General features: G+C 46.3%; 1 protein-coding gene across 6 annotated transcripts in view; it reads left to right on the top strand.

Moving 5' to 3' along the window:
- Nucleotides 1-24854, top strand: part of slc8a2a (solute carrier family 8 member 2a) — a 62493-nt gene that overhangs the window by 29948 nt on the left and 7691 nt on the right. For 4 of the 6 annotated variants that reach the window (XM_037762736.1, XM_037762730.1, XM_037762732.1 and 1 more), the window contains 8 exons: nucleotides 7813-8530; nucleotides 8621-8758; nucleotides 9475-9702; nucleotides 9880-10158; nucleotides 11416-11850; nucleotides 12535-12896; nucleotides 16882-16985; nucleotides 21770-21882. In XM_037762736.1, the coding sequence (XP_037618664.1) occupies nucleotides 8201-8530; nucleotides 8621-8758; nucleotides 9475-9702; nucleotides 9880-10158; nucleotides 11416-11850; nucleotides 12535-12896; nucleotides 16882-16985; nucleotides 21770-21882 (1989 nt within the window). In that variant the 5' untranslated portion in view covers nucleotides 7813-8200. Of the gene's footprint in view, nucleotides 1-3638; nucleotides 4569-7812; nucleotides 8531-8620; nucleotides 8759-9474; nucleotides 9703-9879; nucleotides 10159-11415; nucleotides 11851-12534; nucleotides 12897-16881; nucleotides 16986-21769; nucleotides 21883-24854 lie in introns of those variants that run through there. The other 2 variants (XM_037762731.1, XM_037762734.1) reach the window with 2 other exon arrangements.

A 24854-nucleotide genomic window follows, 5' to 3' on the forward strand; every position in this document is an offset into this window, starting at 1 on the left:
CTGAACCTCTCTTCAGTACTTCCTTTACATCCGGCTGATGAATCCACCAGACTCCTCTCAGTGTTTACGGAGGAGCCATGAGAAGAGGCGATATCCTGCTATATTTAGGTGAATGCATCGATCAATAATGCATCCAGCTCCTCCAGGACCGGCTCCCTGATTATCTACCACTCATATACAGGATATATAAATATCTGATTATCTACCACTCATATACAGGATATATAAATCTGATTATCCACCACTCATATACAGGATATATAAATCTGATTATCCACCACTCATATACAGGATATATAAATATATATGATTATCTACCACTCATATACAGGATATATAAATATATATGATTATCTACCACTCATATACAGGATATATAAATCTGATTATCCACCACTCATATACAGGATATATAAATATATATGATTATCTACCACTCATATACAGGATATATAAATATATATGATTATCTACCACTCATATACAGGATATATAAATCTGATTATCCACCACTCATATACAGGATATATAAATCTGATTATCCACCACTCATATACAGGATATATAAATCTGATTATCCACCACTCATATACAGGATATATAAATATATATGATTATCTACCACTCATATACAGGATATATAAATATATATGATTATCTACCACTCATATACAGGATATATAAATCTGATTATCCACCACTCATATACAGGATATATAAATATATATGATTATCTACCACTCATATACAGGATATATAAATCTGATTATCTACCACTCATATACAGGATATATAAATCTGATTATCCACCACTCATATACAGGATATATAAATATATATGATTATCTACCACTCATATACAGGATATATAAATATATATGATTATCTACCACTCATATACAGGATATAGTATATCGCCCTCTGTGGCTCAGCTGCATTCTGCACTTCATCCGAGAGGAAAATACAGACTCTACAGACTCTAAAGACTCTACAGACTCTAAAGACTCTAAAGACTCGATAGACTCTAAAGACTCTAAAGACTCTACAGACTCTAAAGATTCTACAGACTCTAAAGACTCTACAGACTCTACAGACTCTAAAGACTCTAAAGACTCTATAGACTCAAGACTCTACAGACTCTAAAGACTCTATAGTCTCTAGAGACTCTACAGACTCTAAAGACTCTATAGTCTCTAAAGACTCTACAGACTCTAAAGACTCTACTGACTCTACTGACTCTAAAGACTCTAAAGACTCTACAGACTCTAAAGACTCTATAGACCCAATACTCTACAGACTCTACAGACTCTAAAGACTCTATAGTCTCTAAAGACTCTACAGACTCTAAAGACTCTACAGACTCTAAAGACTCTATAGTCTCTAAAGACTCTACAGACTCTACAGACTCTAAAGACTCTACAGACTCTAAAGACTCTAAAGACTCTACAGACTCTAAAGACTCTATAGTCTCTAAAGACTCTACTGACTCTAAAGACTACAGACTCTAAAGACTCTACAGACTCTACAGACTCTAAAGACTACTGCCTCTACAGACTCTACTGACTCTAAAGACTACAGACTCTAAAGACTCTACAGACTCTAAAGACTCTATAGACTCAAGACTCTACAGACTCTACAGACTCTAAAGACTCTATAGTCTCTAGAGACTCTACAGACTCTAAAGACTCTATAGTCTCTAAAGACTCTACAGACTCTAAAGACTCTACTGACTCTAAAGACTCTAAAGACTCTACAGACTCTAAAGACTCTATAGACCCAATACTCTACAGACTCTACAGACTCTAAAGACTCTATAGTCTCTAAAGACTCTACAGACTCTTAAGACTCTACAGACTCTAAAGACTCTATAGTCTCTAAAGACTCTACAGACTCTAAAGACTCTACAGACTCTAAAGACTCTACAGACTCTAAAGACTCTAAAGACTCTACAGACTCTAAAGACTCTATAGTCTCTAAAGACTCTACTGACTCTAAAGACTACAGACTCTAAAGACTCTATAGACTCTACAGACTCTACAATCTCTAAAGACTCTACAGACTCTAAAGACTACTGACTCTACAGACTCTATAGTCTCTAAATACTCTACAGACTCTAAAGACTCCACAGACTCTATAGACTACAGACTCTAAAGTCTCTATAGTCTCTATAGACTCTACAGACTCTAAAGACTCTATAGTCTCTATAGACTACAGACTCTAAAGACTCTAAAGACTCTATAGACTACAGACTCTAAAGTCTCTATAGTCTCTATAGACTCTACAGACTCTAAAGACTCTATAGTCTCTATAGACTCTACAGACTCTAAAGACTCTATAGACTACAGACTCTAAAGTCTCTATAGTCTCTATAGACTACAGACTCTAAAGACTCTAAAGACTCCACAGACTCTATAGACTACAGACTCTAAAGACTCTAAAGACTCCACAGACTCTATAGACTACAGACTCTAAAGTCTCTATAGTCTCTATAGACTCTACAGACTCTACAGACTCTAAAGACTCCACAGACTCTATAGACTACAGACTCTAAAGTCTCTATAGTCTCTATAGACTCTACAGACTCTAAAGACTCTACTGACTCTACAGACTCTATAGTCTCTAAATACTCTACAGACTCTAAAGACTCCACAGACTCTATAGACTACAGACTCTAAAGACTCTATAGTCTCTATAGACTCTACAGACTCTAAAGACTCTATAGTCTCTAAAGACTACTGACTCTAAAGACTACAGACTCTAAAGACTCTATAGACTCTACAGACTCTACAGTCTCTAAAGACTCTACAGACTCTAAAGACTCTACTGACTCTACAGACTCTATAGTCTCTAAATACTCTACAGACTCTAAAGACTCCACAGACTCTATAGACTACAGACTCTAAAGTCTCTATAGTCTCTATAGACTCTACAGACTCTAAAGACTCTATAGTCTCTATAGACTCTACAGACTCTAAAGACTCTATAGACTACAGACTCTAAAGTCTCTATAGTCTCTATAGACTCTACAGACTCTAAAGACTCTATAGTCTCTATAGACTCTACAGACTCTAAAGACTCTAAAGACTCTATAGACTACAGACTCTAAAGTCTCTATAGTCTCTATAGACTCTACAGACTCTAAAGACTCTAAAGACTCCACAGACTCTATAGACTACAGACTCTAAAGACTCTAAAGACTCCACAGGCTCTATAGACTACAGACTCTAAAGTCTCTATAGTCTCTATAGACTCTACAGACTCTACAGACTCTAAAGACTCCACAGACTCTATAGACTACAGACTCTAAAGTCTCTATAGTCTCTATAGACTCTACAGACTCTAAAGACTCTATAGTCTCTATAGACTCTACAGACTCTAAAGACTCTACTGACTCTACAGACTCTATAGTCTCTAAATACTCTACAGACTCTAAAGACTCCACAGACTCTATAGACTACAGACTCTAAAGACTCTATAGTCTCTATAGACTCTACAGACTCTAAAGACTCTACTGACTCTACAGACTCTATAGTCTCTAAATACTCTACAGACTCTAAAGACTCCACAGACTCTATAGACTACAGACTCTAAAGACTCTATAGTCTCTATAGACTCTACAGACTCTAAAGACTCTATAGACTCTACAGACTCTAAAGACTCTACAGACTAAAGACTCTACTGACTACAGACTCTACAGACTCTAAAGGTGTTTGGTATGGACGGGTTCAGGTGGTTTGAGTGCATTGAGTGAAGTGTTGGTTGTCATGGTGACGACGAGGCTGGAGCAATATTATAATATTTTACTGGGTCATCATATAAGAATTGATTTGCCAGGAAGCTGTTTATGACTAGTCTGTTTATGACTAGTCTGTTTATGACTAGTCTGGTTATGACTAGTCTGGTTATGACTAGTCTGTTTATGACTAGTGTGTTTATGACTAGTCTGTTTATGACTAGTCTGTTTATTACTAGTCTGTTTATGACTAGTCTGGTTATGACTAGTCTGGTTATGACTAGTCTGTTTATGACTAGTCTGGTTATGACTAGTCTGTTTATGACTAGTGTGTTTATGACTAGTCTGTTTATGACTAGTCTGGTTATGACTAGTCTGTTTATGACTAGTCTGTTTATTACTAGTCTGTTTATGACTAGTCTGTTTATGACTAGTCTGTTTATGACTAGTCTGTTTATGACTAGTCTGGTTATGACTAGTCTGGTTATGACTAGTCTGGTTATGACTAGTGTGTTTATGACTAGTGTGTTTATGACTAGTCTGTTTATTACTAGTCTGTTTATGACTAGTCTGGTTATGACTAGTCTGGTTATGACTAGTCTGTTTATGACTAGTCCCCCCCCTCCCCCGGTGGTGTAAGGTGGCCCTCTGTCTGAGGTCGTGGTAACCATAGCAGGCCTTGGAAAGTGAAATGTGATGCGGCGGCCCTCTGGGCTGTGTTTCTGAATCACAACTCCATAATGAGCTGGCAGAGCTCGGCCTGCATCAAAGATGCAGCACCCCCCCGGTGTCTGTTTCACCTCACCTGCACAAGAGAGCACTGTCACCTGTACAGGTAGGGGGGAGGGGAGGGGAGGGGGGAGGGGGGGGGGGCGGAGCAGAGAGACTGAGAGCTTTCTACCACCTTGCTGTACTCACACCCTCTACATCCTCTACATCCTCTACACCCTCTACACCCTCTACATCCTCTACATCCTCTACACCCTCTACACCCTCTACATCCTCTACATCCTCTACACCCTCTACACCCTCTACACCCTCTACATCCTCTACATCCTCTACACCCTCTACACCCTCTACATCCTCTACATCCTCTACACCCTCTACACCCTCTACATCCTCTACATCCTCTACACCCTCTACACCCTCTACACCCTCTACACCCTCTACATCCTCTACATCCTCTACACCCTCTACACCCTCTACATCCTCTACATCCTCTACACCCTCTACACCCTCTACACCCTCTACATCCTCTACACCCTCTACACCCTCTACATCCTCTACATCCTCTACACCCTCTACACCCTCTACACCCTCTACACCCTCTACATCCTCTACATCCTCTACATCCTCTACACCCTCTACACCCTCTACACCCTCTACACCCTCTACATCCTCTACACCCTCTACATCCTCTACACCCTCTACACCCTCTACACCCTCTACATCCTCTACATCCTCTACACCCTCTACACCCTCTACATCCTCTACATCCTCTACACCCTCTACACCCTCTACACCCTCTACATCCTCTACACCCTCTACATCCTCTACACCCTCTACACCCTCTACATCCTCTACATCCTCTACACCCTCTACACCCTCTACACCCTCTACACCCTCTACACCCTCTACATCCTCTACATCCTCTACATCCTCTACATCCTCTACACCCTCTACACCCTCTACATCCTCTACATCCTCTACACCCTCTACACCCTCTACATCCTCTACACCCTCTACACCCTCTACACCCTCTACACCCTCTACACCCTCTACATCCTCTACACCCTCTACACCCTCTACATCCTCTACATCCTCTACACCCTCTACACCCTCTACATCCTCTACATCCTCTACACCCTCTACACCCTCTACATCCTCTACACCCTCTACACCCTCTACACCCTCTACACCCTCTACATCCTCTACATCCTCTACACCCTCTACACCCTCTACATCCTCTACACCCTCTACATCCTCTACACCCTCTACACCCTCTACACCCTCTACACCCTCTACACCCTCAGACCAGCTGTAGACGGCCTGCTACACTTCAACACGTGGCTGATCTGCTGATGTCTTTATTTAAAGGTTGTGTTTGTAACTTCTTCCAACACTAGGATCAGCATTGATTCATGGAGAGACCTTGGTCTGGTCAGCTAACATTGCTGCCAAGCAGCTGAAATATAGAGTGATATTGTGCTTTTAGCTGACGTGTGTCTCCTCACTGTGTTGAGCGATGCTCCTTCATGTCTATGTAGAGCGAGCACAAGCGCCAGCAACAGGACGCTGACTTTAGTTGACTTAACGGACACAGGTGAAGCTGTTAACAACACATTTAGGATTCTTACTAACAGGCCCTTTAATGATTGAAATTGCATCAGATTGCGGTCCTAATGTGGGCGTTACATGGTGCATTTCTCTGTTTCATCTTCAGATATCAACATCAGCTGACATAAAGAAACTCCAGTAACTGGTTCACACAGAGATGATGAGGCAGCGCTGCCTGAGCCCTAAATGAACACAGAGATGATGAGGCAGCGCTGCCTGAGCCCTAAATGAACACAGAGATGATGAGGCAGCGCTGCCTGAGCCCTAAATGAACACAGAGATGATGAAGCAGCGCTGCCTGAGCCCTAAATGAATACAGAGATGATGAAGCAGCGCTGCCTGAGTCCTAAATGAACACAGAGATGATGAAGCAGCGCTGCCTGAGCCCTAAATGAACACAGAGATGATGAGGCAGCGCTGCCTGAGTCCTAAATGAACACAGAGATGATGAAGCAGCGCTGCCTGAGCCCTAAATGAATACAGAGATGATGAAGCAGCGCTGCCTGAGTCCTAAATGAACACAGAGATGATGAAGCAGCGCTGCCTGAGCCCTAAATGAACACAGAGATGATGAGGCAGCGCTGCCTGAGCCCTAAATGAACACAGAGATGATGAGGCAGCGCTGCCTGAGCCCTAAATGAACACAGAGATGATGAAGCAGCGCTGCCTGAGTCCTAAATGAACACAGAGATGATGAGGCAGCGCTGCCTGAGCCCTAAATGAACACAGAGATGATGAGGCAGCGCTGCCTGAGCCCTAAATGAACACAGAGATGATGAGGCAGCGCTGCCTGAGCCCTAAATGAACACAGAGATGATGAGGCAGCGCTGCCTGAGCCCTAAATGAACACTTAGTCATCGGTTCGGTGATTAGAGCCGGAGGAGGAGAACCTCGGGAGCTGCACGGCTCAACAACTTGGCTTCAGTTTCTCGGGGGTCATTTTGATATAATGTTAACTCTGTCGGGTCAGTTTACTTTTAATTGCTATTAACGAGCCTTTGTGTTGGTGACTATGGTAGAAAAACAAACACAACCTGCATCCTGGCTGACCGGGCAGCACAGTCCCAGAACACATCCCTGAAACAGTACGCATGGGGGTGGGTTAGTCTGGCTAATCATGACCTGCTGGCTATTACACAGGGTCCCCATGCAGGAAGGAAACGAGGGTTACTGATGCACATTTAATGCTCTAATGACTCTCAACACTGATACTAGAAGAAGACATGGAGCTTTGTGTCGGAGCGGCAGACCCATCCGTGTTCATGGTGGTCCATTTTAGGGCAGCGGTAGATCTCACTCTGGTTCCTGGAACAGCTTCAGAGAAACGGGTGATGTCAGTAAACGGAACCTCTACAGGAGCTTTAGTTAAAGATGAGAAGCTGTTTATTTAAAACCCTTTCAACTAATGCTTTAGTATGTATGTTTTTATATATTACATCATGCCGGTGTTATTCTTCCATATCTAACTATAAAGCAAGGATTCCCTAGAACCCGTACCCCTGTAGAACCCTTACCCCTGTAGAACCCTTACCCCTGTAGAACCCTTACTCATGTAGAACCCTTACTCATGTAGAACCCTTACCCCTGTAGAACCCTTACCCCTGTAGAACCCTTACTCATGTAGAACCCTTACCCCTGTAGAACCCTTACCCCTGTAGAACCCTTACCCCTGTAGGTATGTACAGGTTCTTCAGACAAAACCACGGTAGACTAACAGTGTTCCTTCCTCTGTCCCCCCCCAGGAGAGTCCTCTGACCCAGTGACCCCCCAGGCCAGGTCCCTCCTGACCCAGTGACCCCCCAGGCCGGGTTCCTCCTGACCCAGTGACCCCCCAGTGACCCCCCAGGCCAGGTTCCTCCTAACCCAGTGACCCCCAGGCCAGGTTCCTCCTGACCCAGTGACCCCCCAGTGACTCCCCAGGCCGGGTTCCTCCTGACCCAGTGACCCCCCAGGCCGGGTTCCTCCTGACCCAGTGACCCCCCAGGCCGGGTTCCTCCTGACCCAGTGACCCCCCAGTTACCCCCCAGGCCAGGTTCCTCCTGACCCAGTGACCCCCCAGTAACCCCCCAGGCCGGGTTCCTCCTAACCCAGTGACCCCCCAGGCCGGGTTCCTCCTGACTCAGGGACATCATGGGCCCCCTCCTCTTCCTCGTCCTCTCCTTCGTCCTCCTGGCCCCCCCCTGCTCCTCCTTCGCTCCTCAGGTGGTCCAGCGAGCGTCCTCCCCCCCCGAGCAGCCTCAGTCCTCCGCTAACAGCTCGGGCTCCGGGAAGAGGACGTGTCCCGGCATCGTGACGTGTAAACCGGGTATCTTACTGCCGGTGTGGCTGCCCAGAGACCCTCCGGTGGGGGAGCAGGCGGGGAGGGCTGTGGTCTACTTCATGTGTCTCATGTACATCTTCGTGGGGGTGTCCGTCATCGCTGATCGCTTCATGGCGTCCATAGAGGTCATCACCTCTCAGGTAGTATTCTGTCTGTTGTTGTTCTTAGACTGTGAGCTGGTGTATCAGAGTTGAGTGGTGACATCATCTCTGACATCATCATCCCTGTAGGAGAAAGAGGTGACCATCACCAAACCCAACGGGGAGAGGACGGTAACCACGGTGAGGGTCTGGAACGAGACCGTGTCCAACCTCACGCTCATGGCCCTGGGCTCCTCGGCGCCGGAGATCCTGCTCTCTGTTATCGAGGTACACGAGGCGTTTTAACATTAAACATGAAACATTTGACCTTTAAAATGACGTGTTAATAACAGGACGACCGAAACCTCCTGCAGGACTTCAACGTATAAACGGACTGATACATGAATACAAGATAAACTCTGATGGTAACTGTACGGCATCGCAACCACCGATGTGATCAATAAGGACGCACTGATATTATTACTATTATTTACTAATTACCTTTCTTAACCTCTCTGTCTAAAATAAATATAAATGATTTATAATGAAAGGAAACGGACATTATGGAAGGAGAACTCTATGTAGAAAGAAAGAGCTGACAGCAGCAGCTGCAGTAACGCAGCTGGTGTGAGCACCTGACGCATCAATCACGCAGCCGCCACGCGACGCGTCAATCACGCGGCCGCCACGCGGCGCGTCAATCACGCGGCCGCCACGCGGCGCGTCAATCACGCAGCCGCCACGCGATGCAGATAACAGTCGTATCGGTGCATCCTTAGTGAACAGAACTTCATATTTATACATGTATTTCTTTCAGCCTATAAATGGATCATATAGTTCATTCTCTGTATATATTCATATATATTTAATGTTTGAGCATCCTCTCACACGTCGGCATGTTCTGATAGATTTCTAGTGTTAAACTCAGCTCCAGTCAGCATTAAAAAGCTCGTTGATTCAGATCTATGTGACGTTTGTCTCTTCTGTCCCTTACCTGTCGACAGGTGTGTGGACACGACTTTCATGCGGGGGAGCTCGGTCCGAGCACCATCGTTGGCAGCGCCGCCTTCAACATGTTTGTGATCATCGGTCTGTGCGTTTGGGTCATCCCCAACGGAGAGTCACGCAAGATCAAACACCTGCGAGTGTTCTTCATCACGTCCTTCTGGAGTATCTTCGCCTACATCTGGCTCTACCTCATCCTGTCTGTCATCTCCCCCGGCGTCGTAGAGGTGTGTTAACGACGGCTGTATAGAAATATATAGATTTATAGAAATAGAAATATGTATTTATTAGTAAACGGAGTGTGTACATCATCCTGGCTGTTTCTGCTGGCTGTATATGAATATGTATTTATTAGTAAACAGAGTGTGTAAATCGTGTAACACTCATGTTACCTGTGTCTCCAGGTGTGGGAGGCCGTAGTGACGCTGCTTTATTTCCCTGTGTGTGTGCTCTTGGCGTGGATCGCCGACCGTCGCCTCCTCTTTTACAAATACATGCACAAGCGTTACCGCGCCGACAAGAGGCACGGCATCGTGGTGGAGATGGAAGGCGACCTGGCGCCCAAAGGAATCGACATCATCATGGACGGGAAGCTGGCAGACGGCGGTGCGTGTCCTGGAAACTCGTCCAGTGTGACCGTCTCCGTGCAGACCGGCAACGAACTGGACCAGAACAAAGACGAGGTAAGAGATGCTGCTCTAGACTCACGTCATGAACTGGACCAGAACAAAGACGAGGTGAGACTGAAGATTGATTCAATTCAATTACAAAATGATTGTTTTTTCACTCAGATTTCGGCTCCTGTTCTCTTAAAGGGGAAGGAAGTCTTGTGTAGTACTTCAGTAAAGGCAGGAAGTTGCCAGCAGGAGAACATCTCGACCCATCAGGCCCACTGCTGCATCATGTTTTTAGTACTTTTAAGCTGCTTTAATGGGAGTTTAAGGGAAGTATCAGGTTTCCTGCTGCTAGCAGCATTCAGTCCCAGCAGGAGTCTGAACAGCAGGAAGTTGATCAGTAGGAGGCTGAGCCAAAGGTTGTCTTTATAAAGAGTCCGGCATTAGTCTGCAAGATGCACTTCATCAAGTTTGGTCCCCAGAAACACCAACACTTCTGTCATTATAAAGGAAGTCTGCACACTCAGCCGTGTTGTAACGGGAGCTGGAGCAGGTTTATCTTTATAAATATGTTTTGTTCCTGTATAACCGGTTTATCTTTATTAACGTGGTTTGTTCCTGTATAACCGGTTATCTTTATTAATGTAGTTCTTTACTGTATAACCGGTTTATCTTTATTAACGTGGTTTGTTCCTGTATAACCGGTTATCTTTATTAATGTAGTTCTTTACTGTATAACCGGTTATCTTTATTAATGTGGTTCTTTACTGTATAACCGGTTTATCTTTATTAACGTGGTTTGTTCCTGTATAACCGGTTTATCTTTATTAACGTGGTTTGTTCCTGTATAACCGGTTTATCTTTATTAACGTGGTTTGTTCCTGTATAACCGGTTATCTTTATTAACGTGGTTATTTACTGTATAACCGGTTTATCTTCATTAACGTGGTTTGTTCCTGTATAACCGGTTTATCTTTATTAACGTGGTTTGTTCCTGTATAACCGGTTTATCTTTATTAACGTGGTTTGTTCCTGTATAACCGGTTTATCTTTATTAACGTGGTTTGTTCCTGTATAACCGGTTTATCTTTATTAACGTGGTTTGTTCCTGTATAACCGGTTTATCTTTATTAACGTGGTTTGTTCCTGTATAACCGGTTTATCTTTATTAACGTGGTTTGTTCCTGTATAACCGGTTTATCTTTATTAACGTGGTTTGTTCCTGTATAACCGGTTATCTTTATTAACGTGGTTATTTACTGTACAACCGGTTTATCTTCATTAACGTGGTTTGTTCCTGTATAACCGGTTTCCTCTCTTGGACAGGTGGTCCGTATCCTGAAGGACCTGAAGGAGAAACACCCTGACAAGGATCTGGACCAGCTGATTGAGATGGCCAACTACTCGGCCTTGGTCCACCAGAAGAAGAGCCGCGCCTTCTACCGCGTCCAGGCCACGCGGCTGATGATCGGCGCCGGCAACATACTGAGGAAACACGCCGCTGAGCACTCTCGCCGCTCAGGAGCCTCGGAAGGCGACAAGGCCACGTGCTCGCACATCTGCTTTGAAAGTGCTCAGTACCAGTGCACGGAGAACTGTGGCTCTCTGAGAGTCGGGGTGATCCTGGAGGGGGGCACGGGCCAGAACTCTTTCTGTGTGGACTACTGTACAGAGAACGGCTCGGCCAACGCCGGAGCGGACTACGAGTTCAGTGAAGGAACGCTGGTGTTTAAGCCCGGAGAGAGCCGCAAAGAGATCAGGGTGAGCTGACAGGTAGTTCTGTATGTTTCGAGTAAGGGGAAGAGGGACTCTGAAAGGTAGTTCATTACATCTCAGAGTTTCATTTCAACGGGACTCTGGAGTAGTACTGTAGAAAGTTGTGTTGTAGTGTGTGTTGTGTGTTTTCATTCAAACTCTTAAAGCCTTCCAGTTCCTTCACGCCAAGCGCAAAGCAAACTTTACACACACAGTCAATGCAAAGAGGCGAATAGACGCAAATTCACACCCTGCGACGCGAATGACGTGACATGAACGCGTGAAATACACGTCATTCGAGGGAGTTGAAAGATTTCAACTTGAGAGATTTGCGTGACGCTGTGTTGCTAAAGCCTCTCAGCGTTGACACAGTATGTGAATACAGCTCGCCGCCGGGTGACGTTATGAACGCAGACACGACAGCGTTTGGTTTTCTGACGTATCTGGAACTTCCACAACATGTACAAAGCAGCTACAGAGGTTATTTCTTCCATGGTTGATGGAGGACATGTTGGTATCCATGGAGACGAGCTCCTCCTCTCTGGAGCATATAGAGCGAATGAACACAGATGATAGCGGCGGTCCAACTCGAGTAAAGTGAGGCGAAGACTGGCTTCTCTGTTGGTGTGAATGTGGCGTTTTGCCTCCGTGAGGAGAGTGACCGTACTGTCCATACTCTGTTCTCTCCAGGTGGGCATCTTGGACGATGACATCTTTGAGGAGGATGAGCACTTCTTTGTGCGTCTCCAGAACCTGAGGTTAGAGGAAGGTGGAGGTGAAGGGACAGGAAGTCCACCGAAGGGCAGACTGGTGGAGCCGCTGGTCGCCACCATCACCATCTTGGACGACGACCACGCCGGCATCTTCACCTTCGGCCAGCGCGTGCTGCGCATCAGCGAGAGCACCGGCACGCTGGCGGTGACGGTGGTGAGGAACTCGGGCTCTAGGGGCACCGTCGCCGTGCCGTACCACACGGAAGATGGCAGCGCCAAGGCCGGCGTGGACTACGAGGAGGCCAGAGGAGAGCTGGAGTTCACCAACGAGAAGACCAGGTGAGCTCCGGTCAGCAACCGGTCAGCAACCAGAGGTTCTGCCTGGGAGATAAGACGGCTGGAGCCACTCAGTCTGATGGATGTACTTCCTATAGAGCATTAGTGTGTTGTTGAGGAGGCAGAGCCAGACACTGTGACTCTACTCTTCAACATACTAAACATTAAAACAAGGATTTCACATTATCAAGAACCCTCAAACAAATATTGTTTAAAGAATAGGAAAGAAAAAGACCAAAACCAACAACATGTTAGTCCGTCTCAATAAATCCCTCCTCTTCTATATCAGGGCTGCACGATTATGACCAAAATGATAATCACATTATTGAGATCACGATTAATGATCACAATCGTTCATTGATTTTAGGGACAAAATGTTTGTATTCCTTACTTCCTTACTGAGGCCTTTTGCCGCTCTTGGGAAATAGACGGTCACCAAGGCTTCTGCAGCCATCTCTATGCTGGACCTTTCTCTCCAGCTGGTTCCAGGTGTAGCCCATTCCTTTGGTGTCTGCCTCGAGGTCTCGACGCCAGCTGTTCTTTGGCCTTCCTCTTTTCCTTTTTAAAGAAGGGTAGTCGGCCTTGTGGCTTCCGGAGTCTTTCGGCTTTCACCACCTGGCGTCATCAATCTTGGTGTAGAAGATCCATCTCCTCCCAGGGTTGATGTGCTTTGATTTCTTGTTGACGTTTCTGTAGCCTTTTTCTTTTTTATGTAGCCGGATTGCTGGCCCCATGTACAACCCCCAACCTGGAGGGCCAGGGACATTTGTTTCAGGTGTCCCTTCCCCTAGCCAGGTGGCCTACCACGGTTAATGAGCCCTGCCTGCCCGGGTTATGAAATCAGAGTTATCCTTCTCCTCGATGGACTGCCTAACTAGGCTACGAGCTCCATCTACCTGGCTAGTTACCTATAGCTGGGGCAAGGTTGGTGATGCCAGGGCATATCCACACGCCAGTGGGCCTGCACACTGTACCTCTGGGGCCCTTGCTGCTCCGAGATCCCTTTACAGTTTAACCTGGGGTTGCAAGGTGCCCAGTTACCAGGTGTTGCCACGGGAGGCACTGTAAAGAGTCTGGGTGGTGGAGAGGCTATATGCTGGACATTTCAAGCATCACACACACCCTGTGGCATAGCCACCAACGCCCATTTCTATTGCACTTTCCCATTGAAATCAACAGAGCGCTGCTAAATTCCTACTAATTAACGGAGGAGGAGGAGGAGGAGGAAGAGGAGGAGGAAGAGGAGGAGAAAGAGGAGGAGGAGGAGGACTCTGTCCTATTAGACAGAGTTACCTGACGACTTGACACCTAGAGATAATGCCGTCCCTGATCAGGTGTGGAACCTGCAGTCACCCCCTGTAAGCTGACGGATCGTCTTCCCATTAAACTTTCAGCTGATATAAGCTGTGTGTGCTCGGGCTCTAATGGACTAATGGTACACTTAGTCAAAGAATCTGTTATGTAACATGCTCCCATCAATAGATGCTGCACAGTCAAACAGATATATATCACCAGTTAGCATGTTCTCCCCGGGTTAGCCTGGGTTCTCTCCGGGTGCTCAGGTTTCCTCCCACAGTCCAGTAGTTAAAGGAGAGCTGTGTGAGGGTGTCATTGTTCATAGAGAGCTGTGTGAGGGTGTCATTGTTCATAGAGAGCTGTGTGAGGGTGTCATCGTTAATAGAGAGCTGTGTGAGGGTGTCATAGTTCATAGAGAGCTGTGTGAGGGTGTCATAGTTAAAGGAGAGCTGTGTGAGGGTGTTATAGTTAAAGGAGAGCTGTGTGAGGGTGTTATAGTTAAAGGAGAGCTGTGTGAGGGTGTCATCGTTAATAGAGAGCTGTGTGAGGGTGTCATCGTTAATAGAGAGCTGTGTGAGGGTGTCATCGTTAAAGGAGAGCTGTGTGAGGGTGTCATAGTTCATAGAGAGCTGTGTGAGGGTGTCATCGTTAAAGGAGAGCTGTGTGAGGGTGTCATAGTTCATAGAGAGCTGTGTGAGGGTGTCATCGTTAAAGGAGAGCTGTGTGAGGGTGTTATAGTTAAAGGAGAGCTGTGTGAGGGTGTCATAGTTAAAGGAGAGCTGTGTGAGGGTGTCATCGTTAATAGAGAGCTGTGTGAGGGTGTCATCGTTAATAGAGAGCTGTGTGAGGGTGTCATCGTTAATAGAGAGCTGTGTGAGGGTGTCATCGTTAAAGGAGAGCTGTGTGAGGGTGTCATAGTTAATAGAGAGCTGTGTGAGGGTGTCATCGTTAATAGAGAGCTGTGTGAGGGTGTCATCGTTAATAGAGAGCTGTGTGAGGGTGTCATTGTTCATAGAGAGCTGTGTGAGGGTGTCATAGTTCATAGAGAGCTGTGTGAGGGTGTCATTGTTCATAGAGAGCTGTGTGAGGGTGTCATAGTTCATAGAGAGCTGTGTGAGGGTGTCATAGTTCATAGAGAGCTGTGTGAGGGTGTCATCGTTAATAGAGAGCTGTGTGAGGGTGTCATAGTTCATAGAGAGCTGTGTGAGGGTGTCATAGTTCATAGAGAGCTGTGTGAGGGTGTCATTGTTCATAGAGAGCTGTGTGAGGGTGTCATAGTTCATAGAGAGCTGTGTGAGGGTGTCATAGTTCATAGAGAGCTGTGTGAGGGTGTCATAGTTAATAGAGAGCTGTGTGAGGGTGTCATAGTTCATAGATAGCTGTGTGAGGGTGTCATAGTTAATAGAGAGCTGTGTGAGGGTGTCATTGTTCATAGAGAGCTGTGTGAGGGTGTCATAGTTCATAGAGAGCTGTGTGAGGGTGTCATAGTTCATAGAGAGCTGTGTGAGGGTGTCATTGTTCATAGAGAGCTGTGTGAGGGTGTCATAGTTCATAGAGAGCTGTGTGAGGGTGTCATAGTTCATAGAGAGCTGTGTGAGGGTGTCATAGTTAATAGAGAGCTGTGTGAGGGTGTCATAGTTCATAGATAGCTGTGTGAGGGTGTCATAGTTAATAGAGAGCTGTGTGAGGGTGTCATAGTTCATAGAGAGCTGTGTGAGGGTGTCATAGTTCATAGAGAGCTGTGTGAGGGTGTCATTGTTCATAGAGAGCTGTGTGAGGGTGTCATAGTTCATAGAGAGCTGTGTGAGGGTGTCATAGTTCATAGAGAGCTGTGTGAGGGTGTCATAGTTAATAGAGAGCTGTGTGAGGGTGTCATTGTTCATAGAGAGCTGTGTGAGGGTGTCATCGTTAATAGAGAGCTGTGTGAGGGTGTCATTGTTCATAGAGAGCTGTGTGAGGGTGTCATAGTTCATAGAGAGCTGTGTGAGGGTGTCATAGTTCATAGAGAGCTGTGTGAGGGTGTCATAGTTAATAGAGAGCTGTGTGAGGGTGTCATAGTTAATAGAGAGCTGTGTGAGGGTGTTATAGTTAATAGAGAGCTGTGTGAGGGTGTCATAGTTCATAGAGAGCTGTGTGAGGGTGTCATAGTTCATAGAGAGCTGTGTGAGGGTGTTATAGTTCTTTTCTTTTCTTTTCAAGAGTTCATAGAGAGCCGTTCCTCAGCTGACCTCCTCAGACGTTGGTTAACCGGCGTATTGAGCTACAATTCATTTACGTTATTATATCTCTGGCTCTCTGAGCAGCCGGAGCACTATGGCATGTTAGAGCCTGAATTATTTAAAGGCCCGTCGTGATCAATTATTCAGCTCACTTCAATTTACGATGTGATTTAGACGGAAGAGCAAATGTTTAAGGAGTTTAAGATGTTTAAGATGTTTAAGATGTTTAAGGAGTTTAAGATGTTTAAGATGTTTAAGATGTTTAAGATGTTTAAGATGTTTAAGGAGTTTAAGATGTTTAAGATGTTTAAGATGTTTAAGATGTGCAGGTATGTAGTGTATGTATGCACCTCATGGTTCATATAGTACTTCATTCTGTGTTGTAGAAATATAATATGTGTGTGTGTGTGTGTGCGTGTGTGTGTGTGTGTGCGTGTGCGTGTGCGTGTGTGTGTGTGTGTGTGTGTGTGCAGTCAGATCTTACAGGTGCTCATTATAAACGTGGCGGAGTACGAGAAGCAGGAGAACTTCTTCATCGTGCTGGAGGACCCGAAATGGCTGAAGAGAGGCCTCTCTGGTGAGTGAATCCGTATTTAGAGTTAAACCAGCATCAGATGGTTCACTCACACTCACACTCACGCTCACGCTCACCCTCACACTCACACTCACACTCACACTCACATGCACGCTCAGTAGACAGCAGCAGCAGTAAGATCCAGATCCAGATCCAGATCCAGATCTAGATATAGCGATAGCGACACAGGCGGCTGAATGCCGGGTCGCCTGCGTCACAGCCAGTAACTGAAGATTACACGCCACCGTTCACCGATCTGGTCTCCGTTACCCTGCAGACCAGCAGGCTACAGATGCTGCAGACGCTGCAAACTGCAGACGCTGCAGACTGCTGACGCTGAAAACTGCAGACGCTACAGACTGCAGACGCTGCAGACTGCAGACGCTACAGGCGCTGCAGACTGCAGACGCTGCAGACGCTGCAGACGCTGCAAACTGCAGACGCTGCAGACTGCAGGCGCTGCAGACTGCAGACGCTGCAGACGCTGCAGACGCTGCAAACTGCAGACGCTGCAGACTGCAGATGCTGCAGACTGCAGACGCTGCAGACGCTGCAGACGCTGCAAACTGCAGACGCTGCAGACTGCAGACGCTGCAGACTGCAGACGCTACAGGTGCTGCAGACGCTGCAGACTGCAGACGCTGCAGACTACAGACGCTACAGACGTTGTAGACTACAGACGCTGCAGACTACAGACGCTACAGACGTTGCAGACTACAGACACTGCAGACTGCAGATGCTGCAGACTACAGACGCTACAGACGCTGCAGACTACAGACGCTGCAGACTGCTGACGCTGCAGACGCTACCGACTACAGACGCTACAGACTGCTGACACTGCAGGCGCTACCGACTACAGACGCTACAGACTGCAGACGCTGCAGACTGCAGACGCTACAGATGCTGCAGACTACAGACGCTGCAGGCTACAGACGCTGCAGACTACAGACGCTGAAGCCAGTTCTGTCTTTGGTACCTTTAGTTCTTTGTCAATGTGTCAGAAGGAAGCAGCAGGAACTGGATCTGTGCTCGTTAGTGCTCATTAGTGCACGTCAGAAGAATCAATGACATTAGTGTGTAATGTTCAGTGGTTTATATCATTAGTGCTAACAGGGAGCTGCACAGTGTGCACGCTCTCAAGCCACTCTCCTGTATCCTGAAAACACTGGTGTTATATTTCAATCCTTGTCAGTCTGTCTGACTGTCTGTCTGTCTCTCTGTCTGTTTGTCTGTCTGTCTCTCTGTCTGACTGTCTGTCTGTCTGTCTGACTGTCTGTCTGTCTCTCTGTCTGTTTGTCTGTCTGTCTCTCTGTCTGACTGTCTGTCTGTCTGTCTGTCTGTGTGTCTGTCTCTCTGTCTGTCTGTGTGTCTGTGTGTCTGTCTGTCTGTGTGTCTGTCTGTCTGTCTGTCTGTCTGTGTGTCTGACTGTCTGTCTGTCTGTGTGTCTATCTCTCTGTCTGTCTGTGTCTATCTGTCTGTCTGTCTGTGTGTCTGTCTGTCTGTGTGTCTGTCTGTCTGTCTGTCTGTCTGTGTGTCTGACTGTCTGTCTGTCTGTGTGTCTATCTCTCTGTCTGTCTGTGTCTATCTGTCTGTCTGTCTGTGTGTCTGTCTGTCTGTGTGTCTGTCTGTCTGTCTGTCTGTCTGTGTGTCTGTCTGTCTGTCTGTCTGTGTGTCTATCTGTCTGTCTGTCTGTGTGTCTGTCTGTCTGTGTGTCTGTCTGTCTGTATGTCTGTCTGTCTGTGTGTCTGTCTGTCTGTCTGTGTGTCTGTGTGTCTGTCTGTCTGTGTGTCTGTCTGTCTGTCTCTCTGTCTGTCTGTCTGTGTGTCTATATGTCTGTCTGTCTGTGTGTCTGTCTGTCTGTCTGTCTGTCTGTGTGTCTATCTGTCTGTCTGTCTGTGTGTCTGTCTGTCTCTGTGTGTCTGTGTGTCTGTCTGTCTGTGTGTCTGTCTGTCTGTGTGTCTGTCTGTCTGTCTGTGTGTCTGTGTGTCTGTCTGTGTGTGTGTGTGTGTCTGTCTGTGTGTCTGTCTGTGTGTGTGTGTGTCTGTCTGTCTCTCTGTCTGTCTGTCTGTCTGTCTATCTGTCTGTCTGTCTGTCTCTCTGTCTGTCTGTCTGTCTGTGTGTCTGTCTGTCTGTCTGTCTGTCTGTGTGTCTGTCTGTCTGTCTCTCTGTCTGTCTGTCTGTCTGTGTGTCTGTGTGTCTGTCTGTCTGTGTGTCTGTGTGTCTGTCTGTCTGTCTGTGTGTCTGTCTGTCTGTGTGTCTGTCTGTCTGTCTGTGTGTCTGTGTGTCTGTCTGTGTGTGTGTGTGTGTGTCTGTCTGTGTGTCTGTCTGTGTGTGTGTGTGTCTGTCTGTCTCTCTGTCTGTCTGTCTGTCTGTCTATCTGTCTGTCTGTCTGTGTGTCTGTCTGTCTCTCTGTCTGTCTGTGTGTCTGTCTGTCTGTGTGTCTGTCTGTGTGTCTGTCTGTCTGTCTGTCTGTCTGTGTGTCTATCTGTCTGTCTGTCTGTCTGTCTGTCTGTCTGTCTGTCTGTCTGTCTGTCTGTGTGTCTGTCTGTCTGTCTGTCTGTCTGTCTGTCTGTCTGTGTGTATATCTGTCTGTCTGTCTGTCTGTCTGTCTGTCTGTCTGTGTGTCTCTCTGTCTGTCTGTCTGTCTGTCTGTGTGTGTGTCTGTTTGTCTGTCTGTCTATCTGTCTGTCTGTCTGTCTGTCTGTCTGTCTGTCTGTCTGTCTGTCTGTCTGTCTATCTGTCTGTCTGTCTCTCTGTCTGTTTGTCTGTCTGTCTCTCTGTCTGACTGTCTGTCTGTCTGTCTGTCTTCACAGCTCTGCTGCTGAACCAGGGTAAGACAGTGTGGATAGTGTGGATGTGTGTTTGGGTGTTAAAGGTGCAACGTGCAGCATTTATAATGACCAACATATTATATATATATAATTATATATAAACTGGTATCAAAGTTTGGAAACTTGTGTTTGGTGGATTATTTCTCTGTTGTATCAATGCTAATGGTCATTGTATTCTACATGGTTGGAAAGCCTGTTTATTGACCTTCACAATGAGGTCACTCTTGTAAGGATCATGCATTTGTGGGATGAGCAGCACAGCTGATTATGTTGGTAGCCCCGGTGCCGATGGTAAACAGTGTATAACAAGACATATTGATTGATTGAATCCACCGTCAGGAGCCTCAGTAGCGGTGGAAGATCCATACGCAGCCACAACAGCCTGGCACCTCCTCCTCATGCTGGTCACCAACCTGGTCACACGTTGCTGTGGGATGGAGTTCCATTCCTCAACCAGGATTGGTTGCAGGTCAGCCAGCGTGGTTGTGTTGGTCACTCTAACACGTTCAGCACGCCCAAGCTGATCCCACAAGTTGAATTGGGTTGAGGTGTGGACTCTTGGCAGGCCGTTCCATTCTCTCTCCTCCCACATTGTGGAGGTAGTCTGTGATAACCCTGGCTCTGTGGGGGGGGGCGTTGTTTCTTGGAGGATGAAGTTAGGTCCCAGATTGTGGAGATATGGGATCACCACTGGCTGCAGAATCTCATCCTGATATCTCCCTGCATTGAGATGGCCTTCAATGATGACAAGCCTTGTTTTGCCAGTGAGGGAGATGCCCCCCCCCCCACACCATGACACTGCCCCCACCAAAAGCTGTTACTCCATCGGTGCAACAATCAGCATAGCGTTCTCCACGTCGTCTCCATATTTTGACCTGCCATCCAACTTCTGCAGACAGAACCTGGACTCATCACTGAACATGACATTCCCCCACATGTTCAGGTTCCATTGTCTGTGTTGGAGACACCAGCGCCAACGGGCCTGACGGTGAAGGGCAGTCATTGCAGGCTTCCTGGTAGCCTTATGAGAATACACTGTTTAGAGCATTTTGGAACATTGTTCTTGGGCACTGTGCTGCTCATCCCACAAATGCATGATCCTTACAAGTGTGACATCATTGTGAAGGTCAATAAACAGGCTTTCCAACCATGTAGAATACAATGACCATTAGCATTGATACAACAGAGAAATAATCCACCAAACACAAGTTTAACTACTTTGTTTTTCCAGTTTATATATTGTGAAATGATCCTTAATGATCCTTAATGATCCTTAATGATCCTTAATGATCCTTAAGTCTGACCTCTGGAGGCGATGCTCTCTCTGAACGCTGCAACACGGCACCTTTAAACATTTATACTTTTTAAAGTGTGTGCAGAGTGAAGCATGTTTTACATCTTTCTGCTTTAGCTGAGGGAGTACGGGCCCTTAGCTGAGGCCCTTAGCTGAGGGAGTACGGGCCCTTAGCTGAGGCCCTTAGCTGAGGCCCTTAGCTGAGGGGGTACGGGCCCTTAGCTGAGGCCCTTAGCTGAGGGGGTACGGGCCCTTAGCTGATGGAGTACGGGCCCTTAGCTGAGGGGGTACGGGCCCTTAGCTGAGGGTACGGGCCCTTAGTTGAGGGTACGGGCCCTTAGCTGAGGCCCTTAGCTTAGGCCCTTAGCTGAGGGGGTACGGGCCCTTAGCTGAGGGTACGGGCCCTTAGCTAAGGCCCTTATCTTAGGCCCTTAGCTGAGGCCCTTAGCTGAGGGAGTACGGGCCCTTAGCTGAGGGAGTACGGGCCCTTAGCTGAGGCCCTTAGCTGAGGGGGTACGGGCCCTTAGCTGAGGGAGTACGGGCCCTTAGCTGAGGCCCTTAGCTGAGGCCCTTAGCTGAGCTGTAGGGTGTATGTGTGTTTTGTAAATGACATAATAAATGTGAATCCAGATGATGTTAAGGGTCCGTCTGCTCTCTAACAGGGAACCCGAGCCCGGAGGAGGAGGAGGCCCGGAGGATCTCTGAGATGGGGAAACCCATCCTGGGGGAGCACAGCAGGCTGGAGGTCGTCATCGAGGAGTCCTGTGAGTTCAAGGTGTGTGATAGAAGACCTCACTAATACATCACTGAAGAACACTAACACAGGTATACGCTGGGTTAAACACTATTACAGGTATACACTGGGTTAAATACTAATACAGGTATACGCTGGGTTAAACACTATTACAGGTATACGCTGGGTTAAACACTAACACAGGTATACGCTGGGTTAAACACTAACACAGGTATACGCTGGGTTAAACACTAACAGGTATACGCTGGGTTAAACACTAACACAGGTATACGCTGGGTTAAACACTAATACAGGTATACGCTGGGTTAAACACTAACAGGTATACGCTGGGTTAAACACTAACACAGGTATACGCTGGGTTAAACACTAACACAGGTATACGCTGGGTTAAACACTAATACAGGTATACGCTGGGTTAAACACTAACAGGTATACGCTGGGTTAAACACTAACACAGGTATATGCTGGGTTAAATACTAATACAGGTATACGCTGGGTTAAACACTAACACAGGTATACGCTGGGTTAAACACTAATACAGGCATACGCTGGGTTGAACACTATTACAGGTATACACTGGGTTAAACACTATTACAGGTATACGCTGGGTTAAATACTAATACAGGTATACGCTGGGTTAAACACTAACACAGGTATACGCTGGGTTAAACACTAACACAGGTATACGCTGGGTTAAACACTAACAGGTATACGCTGGGTTAAACACTAACAGGTATACGCTGGGTTAAATACTAATACAGGTATACGCTGGGTTAAACACTAACACAGGTATACGCTGGGTTAAACACTAACACAGGTATACGCTGGGTTAAACACTAACAGGTATACGCTGGGTTAAACACTAACAGGTATACGCTGGGTTAAATACTAATACAGGTATACGCTGGGTTAAATACTAACACAGGTATACGCTGGGTTAAACACTAACAGGTATACGCTGGGTTAAATACTAACACAGGTATACGCTGGGTTAAATACTAACAGGTATACGCTGGGTTAAATACTAACACAGGTATACGCTGGGTTAAATACTAATACAGGTATACGCTGGGTTAAACACTAACACAGGTATACGCTGGGTTAAACACTAACACAGGTATACGCTGGGTTAAACACTAACACAGGTATACGCTGGGTTAAACACTAATACAGGTATACGCTGGGTTAAACACTAACACAGGTATACGCTGGGTTAAACACTAACACAGGTATACGCTGGGTTAAACACTAACACAGGTATACGCTGGGTTAAACACTAATACAGGTATACGCTGGGTTAAACACTAATACAGGTATACGCTGGGTTAAACACTAACAGGTATACGCTGGGTTAAACACTAACACAGGTATACGCTGGGTTAAACACTAACACAGGTATACGCTGGGTTAAACACTAACAGGTATACGCTGGGTTAAACACTAACACAGGTATACGCTGGGTTAAACACTAATACAGGTATACGCTGGGTTAAACACTAACAGGTATACGCTGGGTTAAACACTAACACAGGTATACGCTGGGTTAAACACTAACACAGGTATACGCTGGGTTAAACACTAATACATGTATACGCTGGGTTAAACACTAACAGGTATACGCTGGGTTAAACACTAACACAGGTATATGCTGGGTTAAATACTAATACAGGTATACGCTGGGTTAAACACTAACACAGGTATACGCTGGGTTAAACACTAATACAGGCATACGCTGGGTTGAACACTATTACAGGTATACACTGGGTTAAACACTATTACAGGTATACGCTGGGTTAAATACTAATACAGGTATACGCTGGGTTAAACACTAACACAGGTATACGCTGGGTTAAACACTAACACAGGTATACGCTGGGTTAAACACTAACAGGTATACGCTGGGTTAAACACTAACAGGTATACGCTGGGTTAAATACTAATACAGGTATACGCTGGGTTAAACACTAACACAGGTATACGCTGGGTTAAACACTAACACAGGTATACGCTGGGTTAAACACTAACAGGTATACGCTGGGTTAAACACTAACAGGTATACGCTGGGTTAAATACTAATACAGGTATACGCTGGGTTAAATACTAACACAGGTATACGCTGGGTTAAACACTAACAGGTATACGCTGGGTTAAATACTAACACAGGTATACGCTGGGTTAAATACTAACAGGTATACGCTGGGTTAAATACTAACACAGGTATACGCTGGGTTAAATACTAATACAGGTATACGCTGGGTTAAACACTAACACAGGTATACGCTGGGTTAAACACTAACACAGGTATACGCTGGGTTAAACACTAACACAGGTATACGCTGGGTTAAACACTAATACAGGTATACGCTGGGTTAAACACTAACACAGGTATACGCTGGGTTAAACACTAACACAGGTATACGCTGGGTTAAACACTAACACAGGTATACGCTGGGTTAAACACTAATACAGGTATACGCTGGGTTAAACACTAACAGGTATACGCTGGGTTAAATAATAATAAAGGTATATTTCAGGTTAAATATTAATACAGGTATATTCTAGGTTAAACACTAATACAGGTATATTTCAGGTTAAGAGTAAGTGTTTGTGAAATAGGCTAACTAATCTGTATATCTCCATCCTTCAGTTGAGTGGTGTTTACTTTAAAGGCTGTAATAGATGTAGATGTAATATCAGCAGCTGAGGGGTCGGGGTCAGCTGAGGGGTCGGGGTCGGCTGAGGGGTCGGGGTCAGCTGAGGGGTCGGGATCAGCTCAAGGGTCGGGGTCAGCTGAGGGGTCGGGGGTCAACTGAGTGGTCGGGGTCAGCTGAGGGGTCGGGGGTCAGCTGAGGGGTCGGGGTCAGCTGAGGGATCGGGGGTCAGCTGAGGGGTCGGGGTCAGCTGAGAGGTCGGGGGTCAGCTGAGGGGTCGGGGGTCAGCTGAGGGGTCGGGGTCAGCTGAGGGATCGGGGGTCAGCTGAAGGGTCGGGGGTC

The sequence above is a fragment of the Sebastes umbrosus genome, unplaced genomic scaffold (genome assembly GCF_015220745.1).
Source record: "Sebastes umbrosus isolate fSebUmb1 unplaced genomic scaffold, fSebUmb1.pri S34, whole genome shotgun sequence".
In the NCBI taxonomy this organism is placed as follows: Eukaryota; Metazoa; Chordata; class Actinopteri; order Perciformes; family Sebastidae; genus Sebastes; species Sebastes umbrosus.